This window comes from Rissa tridactyla, chromosome 2 (genome assembly GCF_028500815.1).
Source record: "Rissa tridactyla isolate bRisTri1 chromosome 2, bRisTri1.patW.cur.20221130, whole genome shotgun sequence".
Classification (NCBI taxonomy): domain Eukaryota; kingdom Metazoa; phylum Chordata; class Aves; order Charadriiformes; family Laridae; genus Rissa; species Rissa tridactyla.
This window is the reverse complement of record NC_071467.1, coordinates 147,424,990-147,451,637: the sequence shown is the minus strand read 5'-3', so window position 1 is coordinate 147,451,637 and position 26,648 is coordinate 147,424,990. Positions and strand designations below refer to the sequence as shown.

Sequence of the window (26,648 nt, the reverse complement as noted above, 5' to 3'; positions counted from 1 at the left end):
TCCATTTTAACCAGGACTAACAGATACCTTAACCAGCAGTAGATAACATTAGACAAATCTAATTACTGGAGTCTTTTTGGTTAAACTAACCCTACCGATTTTTCAGTTGGAAACAGAGGAAAGGCATAGAGAACCTGATTTAATCTAACAAGACTACCTTATTCATGTTGAAATGCAGAGAAAGATCAAGAGACACCTAGTAGACAGGGAACATAAAGATAGGAACAAGACTATACAAGTAGGAGGGGAGAGGAGAAAAAAAAATAATAGTAGGAATATAGCATTGTTCTTCCCTCGGGGTTCTGTAAGTTTGGAGCAAGTTTCATAAAGCATCATCTGCAGACATCCATTATATGCTGTCTCTTGTTATAAGAAAACAAAGGTTAAAGGATTCTTGTGCAAGTAATTTACTGAGGTCTGGTCCAAGGTAGGCCAATGGAACCATTCACCTGAATAATGACTGTCAACCAAGTAAAGTCTTGCAGGACCGAATTCCCAGCATTGCAATGAAGCAATAAACTGTGTGTCTCAATATGACCTGTTAACCTAAATAACACAAGAAGACCTACAGCAGATTAAATAGACCACAGTTCCTAAAAGTTAGCTGAGAAATCAGGCTGCAGTTCCAGCTGACTTTAGTTCAGGCTCACTTTAAGCTAACATAATTGCACACTGCTGCCAAAAGATCGCTGGCCATCTCCCACAGTGTACTTTCTACTGCTTCCCTTGCACTGGCAAGAGCATTCATTTGACCACATGGAAATCCTAGTCAGCAAGCTAAAAGTAAAATGCTTTGTTTTTAGCCAGATCACTTCTTTGAGCCATCCTTCCATAAGGACATATAAACAACAATGCCAGATTAAAAAATGCAACAGGAACATGGGTAGGGAGTAGGACAAGGATACAACCACCCTGTTCAGGAGGTGGCATCATCTATGCTCGCTATAAGTGAATATGGAATTCCAAAGGATCTTAAGAAAAAAAAAAAAAAAAACAACACACACACACGAACATCACCACACCCACCCACATCATCCCCCCTTCAAAAAAAAAAAAAACCACACAAAACCAAAAACCACACACCACACCTGAAACAGACTAATTTAATTTCGGTAGTAATATAGACATATTTCTTGGGCCCAGACACAGACGTATTTATTAGGACAGTTTTGTTTTGATATTTCCCTGACATTCATATATTCCAAGTTTTTTAACCGGCATCAGCCATATACACAAACTGTTTAGCATACAAGCTTATTTTCCCTCCCAAGCTATACTATATCCAGCATGACACCTATGTTTCCAGAACAATTTATCCAAAGTATATTTTGATCACAGAATTACTGTTTCATATTGCTTGACAACAGCAAACAAGCAGTATTTAACTGAAAGGAACAACTTTAAGATATTGCAATGCATGACCCTTAGAGTTACAATTAATAGAACAGCAAAGTACACAAAATCAGCATCACAGTGCTTGAAACCTGATACTCATCTCTTTCGATCCTTTCATCAACAGGAGTCAAAACTTGACATACAAAACATTTTATTCTGCTTCTCCTGTTAATCGTTAACCAAGCAGCAGACTGGTTAAATCCATTTGGTTTTGTTGCAAGTTTTTGTTCACATTTTAGTGAAAACAAACCCTGCACACCATCAAATTCTTATGACTTCCTTAAAATTAACCTCGGTGGAGTCAGTTGTCAAGAAGTAGTCATTTTGTTGCTTTACTTCTGAATTTGCTTCTAAATACATCTATTTTACAGCATGTCATACTGTACATACCAAAATGCACTAACTCACACACTCCCCCAAAGCACAGAGGGAGAGTTTACAAATGTAAGGTGGATTTACAAACTTAAGCAAAGCAGCTGATCAGAAGGTTAGTTTCTAATCAATGGCTTTCCAACTGGCAGCCCCTGATGCTCTCAGTAACCTTGTCTCCCATTCATCAGTAGTTGCAGAAGCACAGCTGAATGCGTCCAGGTATTCTTGTCCCAAGTTCTGTGGTACAGCTCCACCCACCTTCACCAATATTCCACCCCATTTTGTCTCGCCCTTGGGTGTTAGCAGAAGGAAAAATATAAAAGTCACCTCTAATACTCTTTATCATATTTAAGATGATCTTTCCCAATCCTATAGACTTTGAATATGCTAGATAGTCTTATACACTATTACTTCAGATAATACAAAGTATCTTAATATAGGTTAAAAAGCTGGTTTAGAAGGGTAAAGACATCCATACGGGTAGTTATTGCAATAATGAGTTTGAAAGTTTAAGTTATGAGTTAAAGTTTAAAAAGAATAATACACATACACTGTACTGAAAACACTGAAAATAAGAAAAAACACTGTTTTCCCCCTAATAAACCTGGAAAAAATTGGGGTCATTTTAGTGATTATTTTGTTTTATGTACAAACTAAACATAGCTCCCTCTATAAAGAGAGGCCATATTCTAAAGATACTTACATAGAAGTGTACTAATTACACCACAGACAACTAGATTGTACTTAACAGAAAACCTAACTCAAATTCAGCTAATCAGAGGGTAGCTACAGAAGAACAAATGCCTTAGAGCCTACAAAGAAACAGTTTTTGCAAGATTAGACAACCAGAAGAAGGGAAAACCACAGATATTTGCAAAGCAGTGTAAACCAATATACTAGAAATTTAGATCTTGGCATAAATTCTATCAATAGATGAGAATTCACAGGCAGTTAGTACAAAAACACACCCAGCAACAGGATGCGTACCAGACTGACCATGTCTACATCTGCTGGCAATAACTTACCCCAGCCCTCAGAATCCAGTGACATATAATTTTTCTGTTCACCCCTTCAAGCTGTCTTCTGTGAAGCAAAACCTATACTGACTACGTACAAGACTAACCAGAAAATATCATCCTCTCAGCCCTTGAAGCCTCCAGAAAGCCCAATAAAATTCACAAGCATTCCCAGATGCTATCAAAATTACTGAACCTCTACTCACGCCAAACTTATGCTATCTGTTCCTATCAAATCCTTTTACTCTGATACTTTACTAAACTTTTATTTTGTGTTTTTTTCCTTAAAACCCATTGGGTACTTTGAAAATTCCCGTTAAGAGTTTATTTCTGATCTTTTACACCTGTGCTTTATAATACTTGCCAGAGTCAAACGTTCATTTTTCATTTGTTCAGTACAGCAAAAAGGATGAATTGCTGAACCCTTTTTCCAAAGGCTTCTATAGGAATACATGGCCCAGCCAACAAAGAGACTGCTATCTACAAAACCAAATTCACATTTTCTTATTTATCAGTTTCTAAACTACAGCTGGATAGTAATACACCTTATCAACAGTCTCAACCTGCACTATTTTAAGACCTTACTTATAAACCTCCGAAATACCCCCCTTTCACTACTTTGATCTAAATGGCTCTAATAAATGATAGCTTGCAAGTATTTGAAGCAGAAGTCAGCAAGTAGCTAAATACGCCCTTTTTCAGCCAAGGTATCTGAAAAGAAGCAAACTAAAGTTCCAATGTTTCCAACCTATGGTTCACACCAGACTCCAGCATTTATAAGCCACAATGAAGAACCAACAGGAATCAAAAGATCTTCTGCCACATTCAAGAATCCCCAACTGGCTGACACCACTAATAGAGCAAACGAACGCATACTGTCAGTACTTCTCTTTGAAAGTGCTATGTTCTGCAACTTGACAACTTAAGAAATTAAGTCATCTCCATCTTTAAATAATCATTTCTTGATCCTGACAAATTTGCCAAATCTCTGCCCCATCTCTATTCAGTCATCTGTCCCAGGAGGAGAGAACTTTTTTTTAAAGCAGACAATTGACAGGTAAAAGAAAAAACAGACTGACTACCTGAAGCATTTCGGGTTTTACACCTGGATAAATTAAAGAGACACAACCTAGTTCTCTCTATCAAGGCATCAGAAAAAATATATGCAGATTCAGTTAGCTCTGTCAAAAACATCTACTACAGATAATAAATTTACAGACTATGACAAGAAGATTAGAGGCACTCAACATGCAAATCAGCATTCTTCCAAGACCATCCAGTCAGTACGTACTACAGGTGACATTCAGGCATACTTTTACTCAATACATGTAAGGTAATTAAACGAGAGAGAACATAGAGTACAATGTAACATAGTCACAACACACAGCATGTATCAAGATCTGGCTACTCCAGAAATCCAAAGCCATAAATCTCACACTACCTATTTAAGACTAGCAAACCCTGCTAGATGTTGCAAGAATCCAAATTATAAACATACACAAAGTTTAAGATTCACACATTGATCTTTAATGGAAAGCATCAGAAGGCTATGTCATGTTTGGCTGGATTTCCACTCAAGCTATTGTTATCAGACTGAAAATATGCTACTGACCCGATTCAATCTAGCTGAAGAAAACACAGTATGCGATGGTTCACTTCAGTGTCCTCCTGCAACATACCACGGATGTACCCTAAAAATTCCTAGGTATAAAATGCTAGCGTGCATTTTAATTAAGGCTCCTTGCAGTTGAGGAGCTCCTTGCTTACTTTAGAGTGACTTCCGCCAGTGATTTAACAGCCTAGCAACAAAACGAACAGAAAACATATCTGCATAAGAATTAAGCAATCTCTGTAAAGGAAAACGTTCCACTCTAGTCTCACTTTGGTTAGTAATTTTGCCACATAACCTTTAGAGCATTTACTAGAGTACCTGTTATATTGATACCTGTGTTAAAAAATTTTTGATCAAGTAGTACTTGAGTGATGGAACACTATGTTTTAAAGCCTGAATACTCTATGTATCCATATTTAGCATAAAGTAATTATAAATTACTGCACAAACAAGTAAACTGCAGCTAATCAAAGCTGAAAAAAAAAATCTGCAGACCTTTTCTGCTATAATGAAATGCTTCAAACAAGTTTATGAACTCAGCTGTGTCTTTAGAAACCGAGTTGCAAATATGCATACAAGCAGGGAAAAATGCAGTGCACAAAAAAAAAAAAAGGCATGAATGCAACACAATCAGAAATAGCACTAATACTCCCACTTTGATATGCACAGCACACAATACAGTGCACAAGGTTTAATTCACCAGTTGGAGTGGAAAATGCACAGAAACTATACTGCACCTTCTGCCATTTGTACTCCTAACCTTGATGATCAGACTCTATGCAATCCTAAGCAATTCTGCCATCTTTTGTGGTGCAGTGCAATAAGGTTACGTGTCTGTAATCACTATGTATTAAAAAAAAAAAAAATCTGAACAGGTAAAAATATTTTCTCCTACTCATGAAATGCAAAGCAAACAACACTCACCCATCAATGTAACAAACAAGAAACACACATCACTCAATCCATAGCATTTCAGAACAAAAGAAGTAGTTTAACCTTCACCACAATTAGAACAAAAATTCCCTACGATCATTCCACTCTTCCCACTCTAGCTCTGTACAGTCCATGTTTTGCCCATTACCTGTCCCAATTACTATCCTTATCTCAAGTTTCTCATGCCCTGCTCTTGGGCACCAAAAAGGACTGGGGGGGGTTGACCCTAGCTGGACTCCAGCCCACCAAAGCTGCTCTTTCACTCCCCCTCCTCAGCTGGACAGGGGAGAGAAAATATAACAAAAAGACCCATAGGTCGAAATAAAGACAGGAAGAGATCATTTAGCAATAACCATCACAGGCAAAACAGACTTGACTTGGGGAAAATTAATTTAATTTATTACCAAACCAGAGTAGGATAATGAGAAAATAAAAACTAAATCTTAATACACCTTCTCCCTCTACCCATCCCTTCTTCCCAGGCTTAACTTTAGTCACAATTTCTCTAACTCCTCCCCCTCCAGCAGCGCAGGGGTACAGGGAATGGGGGTTGCGGTCAGTTCATCACACATTGTCTCTGCCGATCCTTCCTCCTCAGGGGGAGGACTCCTCAACTTCCCTTGCTCCATTGTGAGGTCCCTCCCATGGGAGACAGTCCTCCACAAACTTTTCCAACATGAGTCCTTCCCACATTCTGCGTGAAATCCTCCAGCATGGGTCCCTTCCACAGGGTGCAGTCCTTCAGGAATACCCTGCTCCAGCATGGGTCCCCCATGAGATCACAAGTCCTGCCCACAAATTTGCTCCAGTGTGGGCTCCTTTCTGCACAGGGCCACAGGTCCTGCCGGGAGCTTGCTCCAGCACAGACTTCCCACTGGGTCACAGCCTCCTTCAGGCATCCACCTGCTCCGATGTGGGGTCCTCTACAGGCTGCAGGTGGATATCTGCTCCATCATTAACCTACGTGGGCTGCAGGGGGACAGCCTGCCTCACCATGGTCTTCACTACGGGCTGCAGCAGAATCTCTGTTCTGGTGCCTGGAGCACCTCCTCCCCGTCCTTCTTCACTGACCTTAGTGTCTGCAGAGGAGTTGTTCTCATATACTCTCGCTCCTCTCTTCTGGCTGCAATTGCACAGTTGGGTTTTTCCCCCCTTCTTAAATATGTTATCCCAGAGGCACTACCACCATTGCTGATTGGCTCAGCCTCGGCCAAGTCTTGGAGCCAGCTGGCATTGGCTCTATCGGACATGGTGGAAGCTTCTAGCAGCTTCTCACAGAAAGTCCCCCCTATACCCCCTTCGCTACAAAAACCTTGCCACGCAAACCCAAAACAACTTGCTGTGCCTAAGTATCTTTAGTCAGACTCTTTATTCCAGTTATCCAGCTACAAACAAGCATTCACTGCCTTCCAGACTCCATAGCCATTCATAAAAGCCCAGACTGTGTTGTCGGTGTGGGGGTTTTTTTGTGGAAGAGGGGGAAGGAGGAAGCAGGAGAATATTGTTAATAAGTAGCAGTTTCTCATATTTATAAAAAAAACTCTACTAGCAATTTGTATTTTACAGTCTTTTTTTCTTCTCTTATTTAGAAGTTTACATTTAGAAGTTTATGATTCTACTGCTGTGTAAAAGTCACACAAATAACACAAGTACTTAGGTGATTTTTTGTGTTGTATGCTCAAAACTAAAGCAATATAAAGTAGCAAAAACTACTTGTTATAGTATTCTTAAAGTAATCGTGGTAATATTCTGATATAAAGTGTCCTTTAAAAAAAATTATGGATGCACAATAAAAAAACATTCATTTCAAAATTTCCTTAAGAATTATTTCAAGAGATATCTTCAAAGAGAATGCATAGGATATTAGTCATGAATGATTTTGTGGACAGTATTTCAAATCAAAGAAAAAAAGAAAACAGCAAGTTTTCTTCTTCTAAAACTAAGTTTAGTTCGTCTCTATTGTGACCATATTTATCAGTGTGCATTCTAACTTACAGGTACAGGTGTAATAACCACATCAAAACCGATTCTAAGCACAGGCACAGAGATTCCATTCCCCTAGAGGCAGCCTGTTGAGCCAGAGCTGTCAGACCTCCAATCACAAACCTATCTGCATATCGAAAGCCTACATTCCTATTTCCTCTTTCTTTGCCTCCTTCTGCTTAGGCAAAAGGCAAATAATACTCCACCTACAGTTACTTTATACAACACAAATTCTGGGGTTGGGGTGTTAAACTATGGATACATCATACAACTCTTATGAGCAACTCCACAATAACAAACTTGGAGATGCATGTGATGAAAGATTTTTTAAAAAAACGGAACTTGGAGAGGAGAACTACAACCGTTGTTATATTAAAGATTAAAAAAAAAGAAAATAAAAAAATCAAGTGTTCAGACAGTGGATATCTGTGCAACAGATGCAGGAATAGCTTGGGTCTGGCAGGATTATTAGCAGGAACCTATCACTATGAGAGCACAATATACCTGAACTGGCTTTGGAGATAAACAGTATAGCTGCTTTTCTACAGCTCTGAATTCTTACGTTTTAAGTAGTGTATGATCTAAACTGACTCTGCAATGACAGTCTTTTGGTCTCCACACAGAGTTCCAAGAAACACATGTGCAAGTGCAGAGACTCCAGTTACACTAGATTCAGCTGAGATCCAGATGAATACTATCTCAAATCTTATGTGGCTAGCTCCACAGGGAGTCACAGCCCCCTCAACACATTCCCCAGGACTAAAATCCAGGTGGCTTATTAGACCAGCTGTATTGTCACACAAATGTTCTGGGTCAGTACTGCATTCAACTTCATAAGCCACCCCATCAAAAGAAAAACTAACAGAGAAATGCCAAGTGGAAAAAGCACCACCTTTACGATGTTAGAATAATCTGTACCAAATCCAAACACTCTTCCAGACACAGTGACAGGCTTGTAATATACATATTCCAGTGAAACAGATCAATAGCATATTAATTCACTTGCGATGCTGCAAACAATCTGACTTCACATGTACAAGCTGAGCTGTGCTTGAGGCAGTAAAACTTCCTGGAATTCATAACACTGAAGTTCAGTACTGAGATCTCCTGGTCTCTGAATTCTCTGAATTCACAAGGACCAGCATCTACACGTAGCCAATAAGCCTGACCAAGCTAACTGTTTGTACAAATGTTGGATGCCTCTGTGCTGCCTGTTATCTCTATTACATGGATTATTCCAGCTTCTTCGTGACAAGCATGAATAGTAGTAGCTTGTAGTAAACCATAAACACATTGTCTATTTATACCTCACTATATACTGTAATTAAATCATTCTTAAAATAAGATCATCAAGAAAGATGTTTGACACATAATAGGATGATAGGGGAAAAAAGCCTTTTTGAACAGTTGTGCTACATTTCCTAAACTTAGCTTCTCTAGTCTCTCTTTGGATACCAGTACTATCAGTCCCTGGACAACATCCAGTTTCCCAAGACAGTATGTACTGCTCCAGGTACATACATCCTCACATGGAACCCAATATTACTTTTTCCTACATCAACGTGCATCTGCCCTGCTTTTTGATTCAGAAGTTCAGGTACATCTGAAGACATCAAAAGGGCCTGCTATGCAGGGTAATAACAGCTGGCGCTGACACAGACAAAGCTGAGAGCAGTCGCCACCCATCGTGAAGAGCTTCACATTCCAAGCTTACCATAGGTCAGCTAAGATAAATTAGCTGATTTAGGAAAAATTAAGACTTTTTGAGCAATAGTTAAAAACTTACATAGTGATTGTAAAAAGTACACACTGAGATTACAGCCTTCTATTTATTACGTACTACATATGCATGTTTATAAGGTAAGTCAAACAATTACGAGACACCCCAATGTGTCCATTATCTGAACAGTTCGGGTTTACAAAAATCGCAGTTTCTCTCACATACACAAAAACATGACTCTGCTAGAGGCAAGAGTCAGTATTACTTGCCAGGTATGGAACTGTGCTTTCTAACTAGTAGTTGACCATTCAAAACCCAAGACACTGGCTACCACCTCACAATCAAAAATAAAGTGGTTTGTGCAGCTAAAAAAAAATTAATAATCAGCCTCCACTTTCACTGACAAGCAGTATGTACCAGCTTAGTGGCAGCACACAGAAGAAAGGCAATACAGTAGATACCAGTGTATAACAGCTGAAAGTATACGGGAAGCCAACCGCTCTAACCTGCTGTTAAAAGAAGTTCTCTAGTGAGCCACCTACTTGAGTTACATGCTCCTGAGTTAGTTTCTTTCAGTTGTTAAAGCAAGACTAATTTCAGTGCAAGCAATTAACCCTGGTCTCTTACCAGAATGGATTTATTTGCCCAGTTACTGCAGCTTAAAGAAAAAAAAAAAAAAAAAAGAAAAAATCCACAACACACCCCTGTCATGATTTCACCCCAGCTGTCAACTGGAACTCCAAAAAACACACAATGCAGACAGCATCAGCAGGGAAAAATATGTCTTGAGTACAAGACTCAGGTCTTTTTAAAGATTAAAAATAAGTAAGTAGAAGCATGTTCAATGTAATACAGTAAATTTAATTCTGGTTTTGTTTCTAGACAAAAAGGCCAACAGAAAAACTAAGCTTCAGCCTCCTACAGTGATGATATGGAGGTTTGCTTTTGCAAGTAAGCATGATGCAACTTCCAAGTCTGATAAACTGGTTACAATAAAGTTCCTGTTTTCATATTGAAGTCAGAGCTTCAGTTTAGTTTTTGAATTTTAAGGGCTTCTCCAAGACATCTCAGAGACAGACACCAGGCTTCTAACTCACTAACATACAAGTAGTTGGTAAAACTTCAACTGTTGCCAATGTGTTCTACCTCACACGCAATTAGTTTCACTTAAGAACCATTTAAACCTATGCTATATTACAAATGAGAAAGACTTTTTTAATTTTCTTTTTCAAAACAAGATCAGTAATTAACTTGTTGAACTGTATCATAAACGGACCCTGTTAGGTGGAAACAAGAATAGAATACACCGGGCAGAGAATTCAGTTAAGTTCATCACTATTCCTTCTTAACTTCAAACGGTGAAGAAAAGCAGTATAATGCCTATCAAAGCTATTCTCTTTGGTAAATTCACAAAATTATCAGAATACAGTGAAACACTATTTTAGAACTCAGTACCGTTCTTCTTCATTCCCTATGTCAGAAGTCAGGAATAATCATATTCTAAATCCTGATGAGAATTCCCTACCACGCACAAGACAAATCCTCCTTCTGGCCACCACCTCACTTTTCCCCCCTCTATATTTTCAACTTTGCTGTGAACCTGTATACATCAAACTCAGCAACATTAAAAAATGGTACTCTTAAAACTTTACATTGCTGATGGTATTCCCAAGAAAAGAAACAGCCTTTCTTTAGAAAGTGTGGCAATTTTGATCTTCTGTTGACAAATATTTGGAAAGTACATAGAAATAAATCCATTCTTGCTCCCACCAACAGGTCTGCTTTGGAAAGAGTAACAAAGTCTAAGCTACTAGAGCATTAAAACATTAGAAGCAAGTTGGGGAAAAAGTGGAGGAACAAGATTCTTCAGTTCTGTGCCAAAAATTCACACAACATTAAGTCATCCTACTATTTCTACAGTACTTTATATTAGAAAAGGAAATAGGCACAGCAAACAGCTCATGTAAACACTTTGCCAGTCACTGACAGTAACCAAAAATTCCGTCTCAGGCTCTTCATTTGCCTTTAGATATGAAAGTCAGAAACAGTTTACGCGTTGCCCTAAGATGCTGCACCACCTTCTCTTCCAATTTATATATGAAAAACATTTTCAGCGGCAAATGAATAGCTTAGTCTTATTGAGTTCTCACTCTTACTGAGAGTCTAAATACTCTTATTTTATCTTTTGCTGGAAGACAAACTAAAAAGCACCAAGTAGCGAGAAACTTGATTGTCTTTTTCTAAAAAGGCCTGATATCATGCAGCTTGATCTAATAACATACAAGCCTGATCAAAAAAAAAAAAAAAACTTATGTAATCAAGAAAAAAAAGAGAGTGTTGGGGTGGTATCTGAATCCCCAATATTTACCATAAAAAATTAAAAAGACAGAGAAAGAAAACGTTTCTTCAGTTATAAGTGTCACATTCCAAGTAAGCATTAGATTCCCAAATTAAGAACAGTACTTATTGGTTAAGCTTTCAACTGGGAGTCTAAAGTTGCTGTAAAAGAAAATTGGACACAGATTCTATTTCCTCCCTGAACCTAACTATGTAAGTATTAAACTGAGAAAATAACACAAAACCCACACCACAGATAAGAAGAAAATAATCTATGAAACAGTTGAGGACACACACAAACAACACAAACCCCCAAACACAGAAATTGTAAGAATACTTAGAGATAGTTAAAAAAAAAAAAAAAGAAAAAAAAGAAAACAAGTCTTTCTGAATGGCATCTAGATGGAATTATGACAGAAAGCTAAGCTATTTTCTATTATTACTGGGATACTTGGGTAAATATTATCCACACAAGCATTATAACTAGCATTACTGAATAAACAAAGCACATACCACTCTGGCTGCTCTTTCCTGAGATTCACACTTCCTGCAAAACCAAGGTCCAGTGGGTACTTGAACAATTCCATAGCAAGCTGTTTTGAACAAGACAAAATATTTCAGCAAACATAAGCAGCACTGCAGTACTACTAATATGAATGTTATTAAAACAAAAAAAAAAAGCTTAGTATTAGTTGATATCCCACCATTTTAATAAGTCAAATTGACATCTATACATTGCACATGAAATCCTATCACAATGGTACTAGAAATGAAGTACAATAATCTTCCACTTAAAAAATTATGCTAAATTCATTAAATAAATTTGTTACATAAAAAAAAGTACTGACTATCTTGAAAAGTAATATAGCCATTCAAAAGCAGCAGTGTTTCACATGTGATCTGTTTTGCTATTTATTTACTAGCAAAACAGGTAAAACACTTCACAATAACAAACACATCATTTATGGTATTTTTAAGACAAAACTAAAAGCAACTAACAAATCCAAGTTTGTCATAAAACATGCATGCACTTAATTGTGATCAGGTTCTCTTACACTTCATAAGTAAAATAACTTAAGTAAGAAATCCATAACAAACTGAACAAAGATACAAAGCTTGCTTATTTTTTCCCCTGAAAATTCATATGGAGCAAATACAAACTAAACTGAGCATCAGGGCTCGGATCTGTTGCAACTATAGCCAGGTTAAAAAGAAAAAAAAAATCTTAGGAAAGAGATTTTGAGACATGCAGATTTCTCTGCAAGATTGTCACCTGTATTTTTATAGTATAGAAACAACGCAGGAGTTTGATAAGAAATCCCACAGAAAACAGAGATTAGCAATTTGGCAATACTGTTCACGTTCAAAACGCACAGATCAAGAAGCCTTAAGAACTGCTGAGGGAATGAAAATACAAGAACACAAGTGCTGTGAGTATATTCTAGTATCTCTATGGGTTTAACAACTAATAACAAAGAATCAAAAAGCCTTCCTCAAAAAAAGTAGTCTTGAATCTAACATCACACTTTTAATATCTCAATTCCCGACAATCATATGCTACATAAATAAGAAAACCTGGTTTAAGTGTGTAACTAGAAAAGAAATATATATGATAAATTAATAGTTAAGAGAAAAGATGAGATATATCTCATGATCATATATATTTCTTTCCATCTATGAAGGAAAGTCAATGAAATAATTTCCTATTATATACACACATGTAGTCATATTAAGATCAGTTATCAGATTTTCAAAAACATTATCCAAGTACTGACAGACCAAACTATCTTAATAAGGCCTTTCTACCGTATAATAAAGAAAAAACATCTTGTTTTCCTTGCATCTATATTAACCACAGATGAGGGGGACTTTGAATTCCTCTTTAGAAATTAAGAGGGAGACTTTAAATGTGCAATCACACATTTAAATTAGCAAGAGACAGTGCAGAGTAAGAAACAAATTACAGAATGCAACTCAGAGATGGGGCTGGCAATTAGATCCAAAGGCAACACCAGTCAGGCAAAGACCAAAGTTGAAGTGAAGTACTTTTGTATCTGCAAACGTAACACAGTACACCTAAAGCCTGAAAAAGCCCACCAAAGGTTTGTGTTCTGATACACTGTGATACTGTTTATTGAGTTCCAAGACTTCCTTTGGTTTGTATTTCCATGACTACTCAAAGGTTCTTTAAACACATTAAGAGATTTTTTGTCCTCCACAACTTGCCAATGACTTAACACTTGAAAAGCAGTTTCCTCTGAACTAAAAATAATTATCATAACAAAAAATGCAGTTAATAAAGTCTCACAGGTAATACTGCTGTCCAAACTTCAAATAAGGACTACCAACTTTAATCATGAGAACTACTACTTTTACTACAGAAGGACTACAAAAAGAGCAGATGCGCTTCTCCTACCACCTCCACATGATGCACCAAATCCAAAATGTAAAACGTTAATGATATAGTAAATCAAAACATACAGTTCTTCTATTCATACAACCTCTACAACTGGACTTAGAAGCAGCAGTACTTTTTTTTTTTTTTTTTTTTTTTTTTTTTAAACACACTTTGCACCAAATTCAAATTCAGATTTCAATCTGACCTTAAAAAAAAAAAAAAAGTTCAGTGTTCTTGTACCAAATTTACTGAAGCATGTCTCTACATTAGGAATACCTCCTAAAACAGACTTTTTTTTTTCCACTATTTCAGCTCCAGCTGCCACTATGATCAAATTGTTTCACTGAAAATATTAGCAAGGTTCTAGATGCAAAGGAGGAGGCCCAAGATAATACAGAAGTAATAGCTGATTCAGGCATGACTCCTAAAAGTATTCATGTTTTAGTGTTCTTTTTCATGATCCTAAGATTCCACAAAAGCACAGTTAACTTACTGGTTAACATTACTCGGCCCCTAAGCCAACAAAAAACTGATTCAAAACCAGACTAATTTCACAGATCCTGTCAGCTCCCCTCTGCGTTCATTCTAACATCAACAAGAATAATGAAAGTCTTTTGCAGATCTCTTTAAATTATTACTATTTCTCATTATTTCTTGTCAGTTTACAGAGGAGCATATACCTGAAACAAACAGTTGCTATATTACCTTCAACACAACTTAAGACCAAGCATGAGACACACATTAATAGTATTTTCTTATGTCCTAGGCATTCAGACTAATGAACTGGATTTGGATTTCAGATTTTGTCTCCTCCAATTTGTTCACCATCTAGAAGGAGTCAAAGTTCATATGACTGCCTGGGAGTTGACAGAGAGAAACTACCATCTTATTCCTTACTTCAGCTACCGTAAAGCAAAAGTCATCATAACTTCCTTTCTTACAATATACGCAGCAGAACGTAAAGCAAAAGTCATCATAACTTCCTTTCTTACAATATACGCAGCAGAACCCAGTCTCTCCCTCTGCTCTCACAAGAAGGATCAACCCACTGACAGAAACAAAACAATCACACATAGAGGGAACATGCCAGCTCCTGAGCTGAGCTGGAAACCAACCAACCAGCCTCCACTAATCCAAACAAATCCAGCATCAGCCGTTCCGACTAACATCCTCCCCCTGCAGAACCACAACAGGAAGTCTCTTCATCTACCAGGAAACATCAGCCAAATGACATTCAAGGAAAGGCAAGCAGAGGAAGAAATCACATGACAGCTAAGTCTTTCCTACACACGGCTCTCTTCCAGTCCTAAACCCACCTCGTCTACTGGCTGCTCCTCAAATATGTTTTCTAATTTGGGAAAGGCAGGGACAACAGGGATCGCATATAAGACGACAGAGATACAGCAACAATTGCCAGAAAAGAGATTAGTAAGAAGTTCCACAAAGAAGGAAAGGAGTTTTAGGTAGCCTTTGGACTGCTGCAGCTGACGTTGTTAACAGGGTGCAAAGACGGACTGGAAAGTATAGACACAGAAGAGGTACAAGACGAGGAGGAAGGAAAAAAAACCTGGAAGGGGGGTTCTTCCTTTCTCGTTGCCATAACATAGGAAGTCATACAATACAGGAAGTCTCACACGAGGGAAAAGACAGACAGACTGGAAGGACAGAAGATGACAGGACAGGTCAGACCAGAAAGCACGTGGCCCTAGAAAGAGGGAAACAGGCTTCATGGGTGACAAGAAGGAGCTGGGAGGGAAAGAATAAGGGGAGAAAAACGGACAAGGTGGGGGCAGGGAGGGAAGCAGGCCTAAGGGAAGAGGACAGGGAGCATCAAGAAGGAAGTGGCAAGGCTGGAGGCCAGAACGGGTGAGCTGGCACTCACCTGCCTACTCACCTTGATGCACTGCGACATTGCAGCCGTGCCCGTCGCAGTAGACAAGCGGGTTCTCGGCCCAGCCCCTCTCGTCGGAGCACACGCAGCAGCCGCCGATCATCTCCTTCATGCTATTGGAGAACTCGCCCTCCAGTGACACAGGCAGCAGCAACGGCTCGCTAGAGACCATCTAAGGGTTAAAAACACCGTCGTCAACAACACACACGCACACACACACACACACACACACACACACACACGCTTCACCCCCTGCCTGCTCCCTCCCCCGGCGGTGTCTCCCCTCAGTCACTCAGCCGCCGCCGCCGCCACCGCCGCCACGGCGATGATTTAGGGCCCATGACCGCTGGCTGAGCGCCTCTTCTCGCCCCCGCCCGACCAACCGGCCAGGCTGATATCAGTCAGAGAGGGAGGGCGGCAGGCAGGGGCGGCCCGGCGGCGGCGCGCTGAGGAGGACACCCCACGGCAGGGCAGGCAGACAGGCGAGGGAGCGGGGCCGGCGCGCAGGCGCAGTGCGCCCCGCCAGCGGAGTGGGGGGGGTGGATAGGCCTCGGCCTGGGCCTCCTCGCGATGGTTCACGAGCCGCCCAAGGGAACGTGAGCCGCCGCTGAGAGCGCGCGCGCCCCCCCCCCCTCCCCGCCTCGCGCCCGCAACGGCTCCAACCGCCGCGCACGAGAGAGCGTGCGCGAGGCCAGCGGGGCCCCGCCAGGCCCGCCCGCCCCTCGCCTCGCCTCCGCCCGCCCGGAAGCGCCGCTACCGGCACCTGATGGCCCGGCCCGACCCGACCCGGCCCGCCCGGCGCCCCGGCACCCACCTCGGCCTGCTGCCACTCTCCGTCTCCTGGGCGAGCCATGGCGCTCACCCTTCCCCACCTCCCCCGGCCGGCCTAACCCCAACGGCCGGGCCGCCGGGCGCGCCTGGCGGGACAGCCCCGTGCGGAACCGCCTGCCTTCCCCAGCCCGGGCGAGCGTTAGCCGGGCTTATTGCTGCCCCCCTCCCCTGGGTGTGTGGGGGGGCGGGGGAGGCGGCAGACATGCGCCCCGCTCCCACCCGCGATGTCACCGCTCATGCCCCCTTCAGGAAGGCCGGAGGACGCGCCCCATTCCCGCCCTCCCATCCCGCCCCGCAGAAATCATTTTTACTATCTTGTTTATTTTCCCCCTGATGTGACTGCAGGACTAATGCATTCCCGCTCCCAACTTTTATTATCCTGTTTATATCCCCTCGGTGTGCCTGCAGGACTAATGCATTCTCGCGATTACGCCACTTCCCTGCCCTCGCCACAACTTTTCCTATTTTGTTTATTTTCCCATCGATGGGGCTGTGAAACTAATGCATTATTAATCCCGCTCTTTCTTCTCCCCCCAAAAGTCGCCGTGCGGATGCAGCGCTGCGGGGCTGTTGCCGCCCCAGCAGTGAAAGTGATGCTGAAGAGAAGATATGACAAATAGAGAAACCAGGGAGGCCACAGAGACACAAAAACAAACATATTCTTCAACACAGCTGTTCTCTACTTTTACTTAGAGGTGGATATGCCTTTCTAGAAATTGGGCGATTTGGAGGGGGTGGGGTAGTTAGTAAAACAGTTCTGTTGTCTCTTTTAATTGAGGGCGGGGAAAAAAAAAAAAGAAAAAAAAAAGGAAAAAAAAAAAAAAAAAAAAAAAAGAAAACCTGGGGGGAGAGAGATCTGAGGTGGTCAGCAGAGAGGAAAATCTCAGGCTATTCAATCCTCCATTGTAAGCAGGTATGCCTGTAGCAGAAGGAACTAATTGTGGTGATTGTTAGGAGCACAGAGAAATTAAATGCAGCCTTGCAAAATTCTGCTCACTCACTTGCCCCAGGGCCAGCATTTATTTGTTTATTTATTTATTTCGTGTTGGCCAAGGGAGGTATCGTTGATTTATCTTCATTATCATGCTAAAAGGCAGAGAAACAGAATTTGTGCATGGACTATATTTGTCATTATGATTTTGCAAGGGCAGCTTAGTTGATATGGTATCTGTACAAATCACTACTGAATTATGTACATTCCTGGACACGTTGCTACCTAGGCCTATATATATATGCAGGTTATATTTTATACATTGTTAACTAGTAAAACATCTGCACTTGTGTATGGGAGAATGACGAACTGCTACATGGAAGGGAGAAGTGGGATGTGCCCAACTCTCTACCCCCTAGAGACATCTGAGCCTGCAGTTTTATGCAGGATATCTTAGGTCAAGCTCTTTTCTCTCCTTTAAAGTTTTAAGTAAAATTATTTAGATAGAGGAAGAATGGAGAGCAGGCAAAAAAGGAATGATGAAGGTCGCTTCCTAGATGAAGGGCCCAGCCAAACACGCGATTAACACAGCCATTTGAGGCACATTCTAAACATTTATCTGTAAATGTATGTTCCAGTGTCCTTGAGAGTTTAGAAATTTTTAAGGCACATGTAAAAAAAGCGGGGGTGGGGGGACTGGAATGTAGTATGTTTCAGTTTGTGTAAAATCACTCAGAGATTGCTCTCAAAAACGCCCCACACCCAAATGTCCTATCTCAACACTGAATACAAATTTGAACATAAAACTATTTACATTATAAAACATACTTACAACATTATTTTTATTACTTTTAAAGCTTGTAAAAATAACCCTGAAAATTGCAGGTGCAAGCAATTACTTTGTAAGGAAATAAAGCAATTAATATATCCTGGTGTTTTAAAAAAAAGCAAATTATTTGAAGCTGATAGATACAGTGTCCCAGCCCTTCTTCATTCTTGTCAAGAAAATGACATCTAATTTAAAAAGCATTCTCAATGATTCTGTTAACCCTGACAAAAAAAAAAAAAATCATGGTACAGCAGCAAATCTGTCCTTTATTTCCCTGACAGGTAAATTAAAATAAATATCCTTTAAAAATGGAAATATATTAAATATATTTTAATTTGTTGGATGAATGTATACATTTAGAAAAACTTGTATTATAACAAACAATTGTAAATTTTTCTCAGAGCTTTTTTTTTTTTTTAATTCATTGAGAAGGTCTTCCTGCAATTTCTCCTTTGAAAAGCAACTAGTACAATTCCCGGGTCTTTTTTTTTTTTTAATGCTAGCTATTTTAAGGCTCAATTTTTAAAGAAACATCACCCCAAAAAAATTGATCACTTTGCAACAACTTGATTAAAGCTGCATGCCAGCAACAAGAGTATATTCGTGACAAGCCTACTGTATAGTTTTCAAATAAAAATATTTTAATCTCACACCATGTAACACACCAGCTCAGCAGTGAACAGTCTGAAATTTTGCTTTGGTCAAAATTCAGTCAATATGTTCAGTTATTTAATGAAACATTTGTTGTATTTTTTTATGGATTTCTGTTTAATTCTTTCTACAGAAAGAATGTACATGGACTGAAAGAAACTCCGTGACTACCGCCTTATGGTACTGTGTAATATTTGATGGAAAAATTTAGATAACCTTTTGATAGTTCTGTAAAACAATCATTTAGAGAAGACCTTTGAAATGCAAAATAGGAAAAGAAATGCGTTACCACTGAATAAATACTGCAAACAGTAAGCCTATAACAGCTATGGAATCAGAACATAAAATCTTGTAGCATATATGTTCTTATGATTGTAGTATTTAATAAGCACTGACATGACACAGAAGGCCAATTTTCTTGTTTGAAAAAAAAAAAAAAGCCTGTCCTTCTTATAGTGATATATAAGAGATTAAAATAATTAGAGAGGAATATAATCCAGTGAGTAAGAATGAATAATTTCATTGTTTATATAAATGCAAGGAGAAAATCCAATTCTCTTAAAAGGAATCTACAAAACCTAGAAGCTAAACAAGTTAGATTGTAAGAAACATGCAAGGACATCATATGTTTTGAGATTTTTTTAGATTTTATATCCTTTTTCAAATAGAGTGAATGCTTAAGTGAAAGAAAATTACACTCTCCAATGCAAATTGTTTTTAAAAGTTTAAGGAATTCCTCAAAAAAACGTTAACATACATTGGCACATAGCACTTTAGCTTCATTAACAAAAATAAAGAGGTATTCACCTTAAATTTTTACCACCAATCAATCAGTTCTAACAATGATGCCAAGATTTTGGAGTACTTGCTTTAAATTTCACTATATTTTTTTCTTAAAACGTGCAAAATAATATTGTACGTTTAGTGAATGAAACAAAGCATTGAACAAGAAAAAGTCTTTCATTTACAAAACCGCATTACCAGTTGGATATAATCATCAGAAGAGTCTTCCAGGAATAACAGAAAAAACAGACTTTATATAAAATGCATACTATATTAGAAAACATGGATTGATATTGCAACTTGGAGCTGTAGAGTGGGGTAACTCACTTCTTTCCAGAAAGCAAATTTCTCACAGCAATTTTTACTCCATTTTCAGATTGAGTCTTTGCTGAGAAAGCTTTGATCTTTACCTATGTGCAAAAGGACATGTGCTGCAGCTAAACAGATGCAACTGAAAACAGGAAAATTGCAATAACTTAGTGATACTCAATAGGCAGAATAATACATCTCCTGATTATCCATTTAAAATACATTGATGCTTGTCTGCCTTTTGTTTATGTGGGTTTAAATCATTAACAGTCTTCACTGAAATACATTCTAATCGTGGGTATTTGCTTCATTTGTGGGAAGGCAGCAGCAAAATGGTCACTTTGCACAAAATAAAATGCGACTCTCGTGTGTTGACCTTTGCACGCAGTGTGTTTTAAATGGCAGTCTGCCTTAGATCCAACAAATTATTTCTATCCATGTTCAATTATGAAGGATACAGCATGTCTACAGAACGCATATTAAAAATGGTAATGTATCTTTACATGCTTACTCTTAAATTATACCGAGGAAAGAGTGAAGTTTTCTTTCTTCTCTTACTCTTTAATATACTGCTCAAATCTGTGTTTAACACATATCCAAATGCAATGCATTGAATAATGAAAAAGTTTCAACATTTAACATGTAGTCACAGCTCAGGCAGGAGTTTGCGTGCTCTGTATTTATATGTTATGCAAGTACAGGTAGCAGCATCCAAGGTCATGTCAGTGCATCTCCTGGACACCATGCCTCTTCATACGTTGTGCTATTTTCTATTGTGCAAATGTAATTACAAATTTTGTAATTCTTTAGACTGCAAAGAAAGGGGGAAGTAATTCCACCAACTATTGTATTCATTTTCTTGCTTTTAATTGTATTATCACCTTTGGAGACTTTGGTAAATTCCACTTAACTAGCAGCAATGGATAAAATTGGTGGTTTTCAAGTACTGCTTTCGTTACTAATGTTGGCATTTAAATGTTAATTTCAGACTGAGGTTTACAGTAAACATGAAACAAGGGATTTTCTTTGAATGAACAATCTCAACCCAAAATTCTAAATAAAGGAATCCAAGCACAGGGTGTTTTTGAGCACAGTGATTATTTCCTTTTAAAGATTTAACATTCCCTAAGTGATAGAAGGTAAAGATTTAAAAGTGACAGTTAATTTATAACTCTCTACATTAAAAAGGTATTTAAATGTTAACCACATTTTTATGTGAGTCAAGTCTAAGTAATGATAATTACAGTATAATACAAAAGAACCTGAAATAAACTTCTAGCAAACCATATTGGATATTAATGTTGTATTAAGCCCTGAAATGCTGTGTTAGTAAACTCTGGAATTTAGATTATATGCAACTTAAACGTAACACGGGGCTTTTCTTTAAAGAAGAATACTTCATTTCAAAGTTTGGATTTTTGTGAGGTATGTATTAATTAATTGGATTTTTATTAAATACATTTACATAGCATCACTCCAAAACCAAGCCTCACATTACTTTTCTTCTATGGGCATATCTCTATGTAGGATTTGCTAAATTAACATTCCATATAAATTAATAGCCCTTTTTCATGTTTGTTGTGTTGCGATCAGCAGTGTGATACTGTGTTGTGTCACAGGTCACATTTATTTGATTTCGATTTAGGAATGGTATCTGTGCTACGTATTAAATACGAGAAATTACATGCTGAATTTCCCATCAAATATCTTAAATACAGACCTATTTTAGATGGATTTGTATAAACAAAACACATATATCTAATATAGGCGTGGGAAAGGAAAAGCTGGTTTGTTATATGCTAAAGCAAATTGAAGTAAATCAACCGCATCCGTGGGCTGTATAAGCAATACTACTCTGCTTTTCCCAGTACCATTTGGACAAAACAATGTTACTTTTTTATTTAAAGTGTTTTCTTCTCAACAAGGGGCCACCACTTCCCAATCTCAAAAACACGCCCCAGAATATGTTAATTAATTGTATTGTGTCTCTGAAAGAAAGAGGTTGCCAAATGCAATAAAAAAAAAAAAGTCTTTCGATCAGTGAGCTCCGTTCCCACTGCTAGTTACCATCTAATTTCAATTACACATATATATATACATACATACATTTCCTCTAGGTACGATTTTGACCATTAAAAACTGTCTAAGAGCACAAGTCTAACTTGACCACATAGGGTGTATCTGGGAAGCTTAACATTCCTGGCGAATTAAGCGCGCAAGCCTCGGATCACTTTTTGTCAATCTTACTATGGTACTTCAGAGCCGGGAATGTGGGTAATTTTTATATCGTGGTACTTCCCAATTAAAAGTAACAACAATGCTCCTTTGTGAAAAAAACTTAATATATTAAATACGTCAACACATTCCGCACAAATACAAAATAAAGAGCAATGAAGAATGGCAACAAACGGTCTCTCTCTGACCATTTTTTTTAATCTTCCCTTTCAATAAGATAGTTTTCAAATAGCAATATATTGTTTTAGTAAATACGAGAGCATTAAATGTCCTTTTGAATGACGCTTTCTAAATTTGTAGTTACCTTTTAAAAATTGCCAAGCAGCAATCAAGAGTAAATCCATCTCCGGAATACTCAAGTAGGAGAAGTAAAACAAAACAAAACAAAACAAAAAAAAAATCTTTCTTTCCTCGATCTTAAAGTTAATGCCTTTAGATATTACCAGGGTGATGTTTTCCTATTAAATATTACTTGCATCTTCAGCTTTCGAATAACATAGATGCTTTTTACCATCTAAACTGAATTGAGCTTTTATTTGGAGGAGTCCCACAAAAGCCGGCAAGTTTACAAAGAGTGAAAGAAAGTCCCAAACTGTATTATCTTAAACAATGACTGCAAGCATGCAACTTCCCAAGTGTGCGTGGGGGGAGGAAAGTCACTTCAGAATTATTTTCAGCTAGGTGATATCCATAAACACCGTCCTTTAACTTCTTTTACTTGCTGCTCACAATCTGTGCAAAACGGTAATTTCTTGGCGATATATTTAATAAGATAATAAAAAATAAAGCTAGACATCACTTCTAATCTTTTAAAATAAATTCTCACGTACTCGGAGATAACTTGCTAAAAATAATCACAGTTCTCCTAGAAAGGATTTTCTTAAAATAACTAGTTCTCTAGAAATTCTTTCCTCATCACAAATATGAGCCCCTACCCGTTTTGATTTAATCTTCCAGACACAACGTGCAAAGACATATTTTTTCCCTTATAAGATCAAGGGCACTTGTTGGAAATTTTCTTGAACATCAAGCTAGTCAATTCTTCTCTATGTAAATGCATGAGAAAGTTCAGGTCCGAAATAGCGTACCAAAAAAAATTTAATTTCTAATTATTTTCAGGGGAAAATGAAAGAGACACAAACACTTTTCCTACAAAACCAATCTTTAAAAATATCTCAAACAAACACATAACAATCACTTGGGGAAAAAAATAAAATCCAGACAACACGGTGCTTATATGAAAAACAGGATAAGATTAATCTTCATTTTTTATAAACAGACCATTAAGACGAGTTCCTTCCAAAATTCTCTTTGGCTACATTTATTATTCCAAGTCCAGTGGTTCGGAGCAGTTTCTCCCGATTTCCTTAGGAAGCCCAGTTCTAAAATCCACCCACAAACAGATGTTACTTTATGTACAAATCCACCGCGGTAGCGGGTTGTTGGGGGTGGGGGGAGGGTTTGGGTTGGTTTGGGGTTTTTTTTTTACCTTTCATGTAACACGTGAGCTACAGCCTCCCAGCAGCTCCCTCAGTAGAAGGCACTTCTAAAGTCTCCTCTCTACTTATGTGCCCCTTTTCTCGCAGAAGCCCCCCGAGCGCACCCCGGCGAGCGCAGCCCCTCGGCGGGAGCTCGTCCCTTCTTCCCTCGCTCCGCCGGCGGAAAGCGGCGCGAAGGAGGCGGCGAGGGAACAATGGGGAGCGCCGGGAGGAGCGGGAGCCCCGGACGAACTTCCACCGGCCCCGCCGCCGCCGCCCGGCCCCGCTTCCCTGCGGCCGGGGACCGCGGGGGGGCTCCCACCCCGGCCGGCGCGGCCCCCTCCGTGTTCCCTACAGCAGCCTGCCCGGAGCCCCCTCCCCCCGCTGCCGGGAGACCCTCGCTCACCCTTGGAATCCCCCGGGCAAGCCCGCCCGTTCCGCGCCGCGCTGACGAGGGCACCCAGGGATTTACTCTCTCTCTCTCTCTCTCTCTCAGCCGCTCACCCCCAAAACTCTCCCGCCCCCGGCGCCAGAGCCTTTGCCGAAGGGGCGAGTGGGTCTGCCCCGGCTGGCCCGCCGCCAGCTCCCGCTCCCGACCCTATCCCGGGGTCGGCGGTGCGGGCAAGGGCCGGCCTACGGTAGCCCCTCACCCCTCCGCCGGCTGCCCCTGACCTCCCGCCCGCCCGTCCGTCCGTCCGTCCGTCCGTCCCCTCGCAGGCCATGAGCACTACCCGCAGGAGAGGAGGCAGCACTACAGAGGCGCCCCGACCCGCGGGCTGCAGTGCCCGCTCCTTCCCTTCAGGGGACGGTGCTGCGCATAGAAGCATTGTTCTCCTCCCTGACCCCCGGATCCCCCTTCTCCCCACCGGGAGAGGCGAACGGGGAGGACCGGGAGGGACGAGGAAGAAGACGGGGCGGGGGGGGCGGACAACAGCCTCACAGAGTCTCCTCGCCTTTGCTGCCTTTCCCGAAAGTCGCCCTCGTGGCCAGGCGGCAGCCCACTCTGGCAGGCTACCTGCAGCCCTCCCGAGCTGGCTTGGGGCTGCCTATGCGAGCCCTCCTGCCCCGCTCCCTGTGCCCCATCTGCCCGGGCTCCTTCGACCTGCTGCTAGCCCGGCCGTGTCCCTCGCCCCCAACTCGCCATTAGTGGCTCTTCCACATGTCACCTCGCCTAAAAACCCCGCCGAGGCTGCGAAGGCATCTCTCCACACTTCATCCTCCTCCTCAAGTTTCCATGCGTGATCACATGTTTCACGCACCCACGAAGGGGAAAAAAAACACCAAACCCAAACAGTCCCAACCCCAGGCATTATTTGAGGATTTTGTCCTCAAATTGATGCAAAGCATACTGCTTTTTAAATCTCCACGGGCTTGGTTTGGAGACTGAACCCTACGTAAGCGATAGTGCTGCCAACTTTGGTCCCTGTGAGCCAAAGTCCAGCAGGACGGCGCATTCCTGGCTGCCACACTAAAAGCACCAGACAGCGGGAAAGGGGACGCTGGTATCCAGCAGGAAAAGGGACACTGGGATCCGGCGAGAAAGGGGACGCCAGGATCCAGCGGGAAACTCAAAAGTACGCGAGGAAGAGAGCGGGAGCTACAGCACGACACCGAGGAAAAAAAAACACGTCTTGATTTAAATAATTGCATAATATTAGGATTTAACTTATAAATGTTTACATTTGTGCGATTTGATTAATGTCACATTTCATTTCCTTAAAGCCACTGACAAGGTACTTTAAAGCACGAGATTAACGTCTCCCAGCCATATTCAACAGGCAAATCCCCTTCCCGGCGCCCTGCCTTCCCCCAGTCCCGGGCAGGTGGGGCCCTCACCCCCCGCCCCTGCCGACCAGGCCTCCGCCTCCCCTCCTCCCCGCCGCTCCCACGCGTGCCCGGCGGGTTTCGGTGTGTCCCCCCCCGCGCAGGTGACGGTCCCTGAGGGGATTCCCCCGCAGCTCCAGCCGCCTCCCGCCCCGTCCAAACGCGGCCCACTCCCGCGGCGCCGCCGCTCCCGGTTTTTCCTGGGATGGCGGAGGGAAGCGGAGGGGGACGAGGAGGGAGGCTCGCGCGCGGCCGGCGCGGGGAATTGTGGGTAGGAGAGTGGTCGGGCGGCAAAGGAAGCGGCGGGGGGGGGGGGGCGCGGGGTGAAAGGTCAGCGGCCGAGAGCCCCCGCGCCAATGGCGGGCGGCGCCTCGGCGGACGGGCGGGACCCACCGCCACAGCGCCCAGCTTGGCCCCGCGCTTCCCTCACAGCAATCCGGGGCTGCCGCCCGTCCCGGCTGTAAACACCGGGGCTGTGCGTCCCGGGCGGGCGGCGGGGCCGGGGGACGGGACAAGGCCTGGCCCGGCCCTGCCGCCCTTTGTAACGGTCCGTGGCGAGGCCGCGCGCGCGCCGCCGGTGTTTGTTTGCACACACCCCCTCCCCCGCCCGCTCTTTGCTCTTTGATGCAATTTATTTGATTTGCAAATAATTGCAGACTTTTATTCCCCCCCACACACCTCCGCCGCCGCCGCCTCCTAACCTCCGCTCTCCTCTCTCGCCGCCTCGCCGGTTACCAGGGAGATCCGTCCTTCCCGCCGCGGCTCCCCGCACACCCAGCTCCCGGCCCGGGGACGGCCCTGGCCCCGCTGCCGCTCCCGCTGGCCGCGGCTGGCCCTGGCGGGGGCTCTGCGGTGAGTTCAGAGCCATGGAACCGGCGACTCTCTGCTGCGGCGGTGAACGGGGCGGGGGGGGGGGGTGTTATTTAAATCGCTCCGCAACTTTCTCGCTGTCCCTCGCACCCCCGCCGCCGCCGCCCAGCCTCTAAAGGTAAAGTTTAAGCGAGTCGTCGTCCCGTCCCGTCCCCCCCGCCAGCCCTCTGCAACGAGACTCAAACGGGGGAGGAAAACGCGAAGTGTTCACACGGAGAAGTGGTTCCCTTTGTTCTTTCATTGTTTCTAC

At 41.6% G+C, this 26,648-nt stretch overlaps 1 protein-coding gene and 1 long non-coding RNA gene across 8 annotated transcripts in view; one reads left to right on the top strand and one right to left on the bottom strand.

Moving 5' to 3' along the window:
* The window catches only part of MLLT10 (MLLT10 histone lysine methyltransferase DOT1L cofactor), a 146,995-nt gene extending 120,620 nt beyond the window's left edge, over nt 1-26,375 (bottom strand). For 2 of the 7 annotated variants that reach the window (XM_054190444.1, XM_054190446.1), the window contains exons 1-2: nt 15,661-15,829; nt 11,882-11,961 (exon numbers count right to left, since the gene is read on the bottom strand). In XM_054190444.1, the coding sequence (XP_054046419.1) occupies nt 11,882-11,961; nt 15,661-15,829 (249 nt within the window). The other 5 variants (XM_054190448.1, XM_054190447.1, XM_054190445.1 and 2 more) reach the window with 5 other exon arrangements.
* LOC128905047 (uncharacterized) lies at nt 16,160-21,894 on the top strand. Its single transcript, XR_008464734.1, has 3 exons — nt 16,160-16,253; nt 17,029-17,183; nt 19,033-21,894. It is a non-coding gene; the product is annotated as an uncharacterized LOC128905047 (long non-coding RNA).
* Nucleotides 26,376-26,648: the final 273 nt, after the last annotated feature.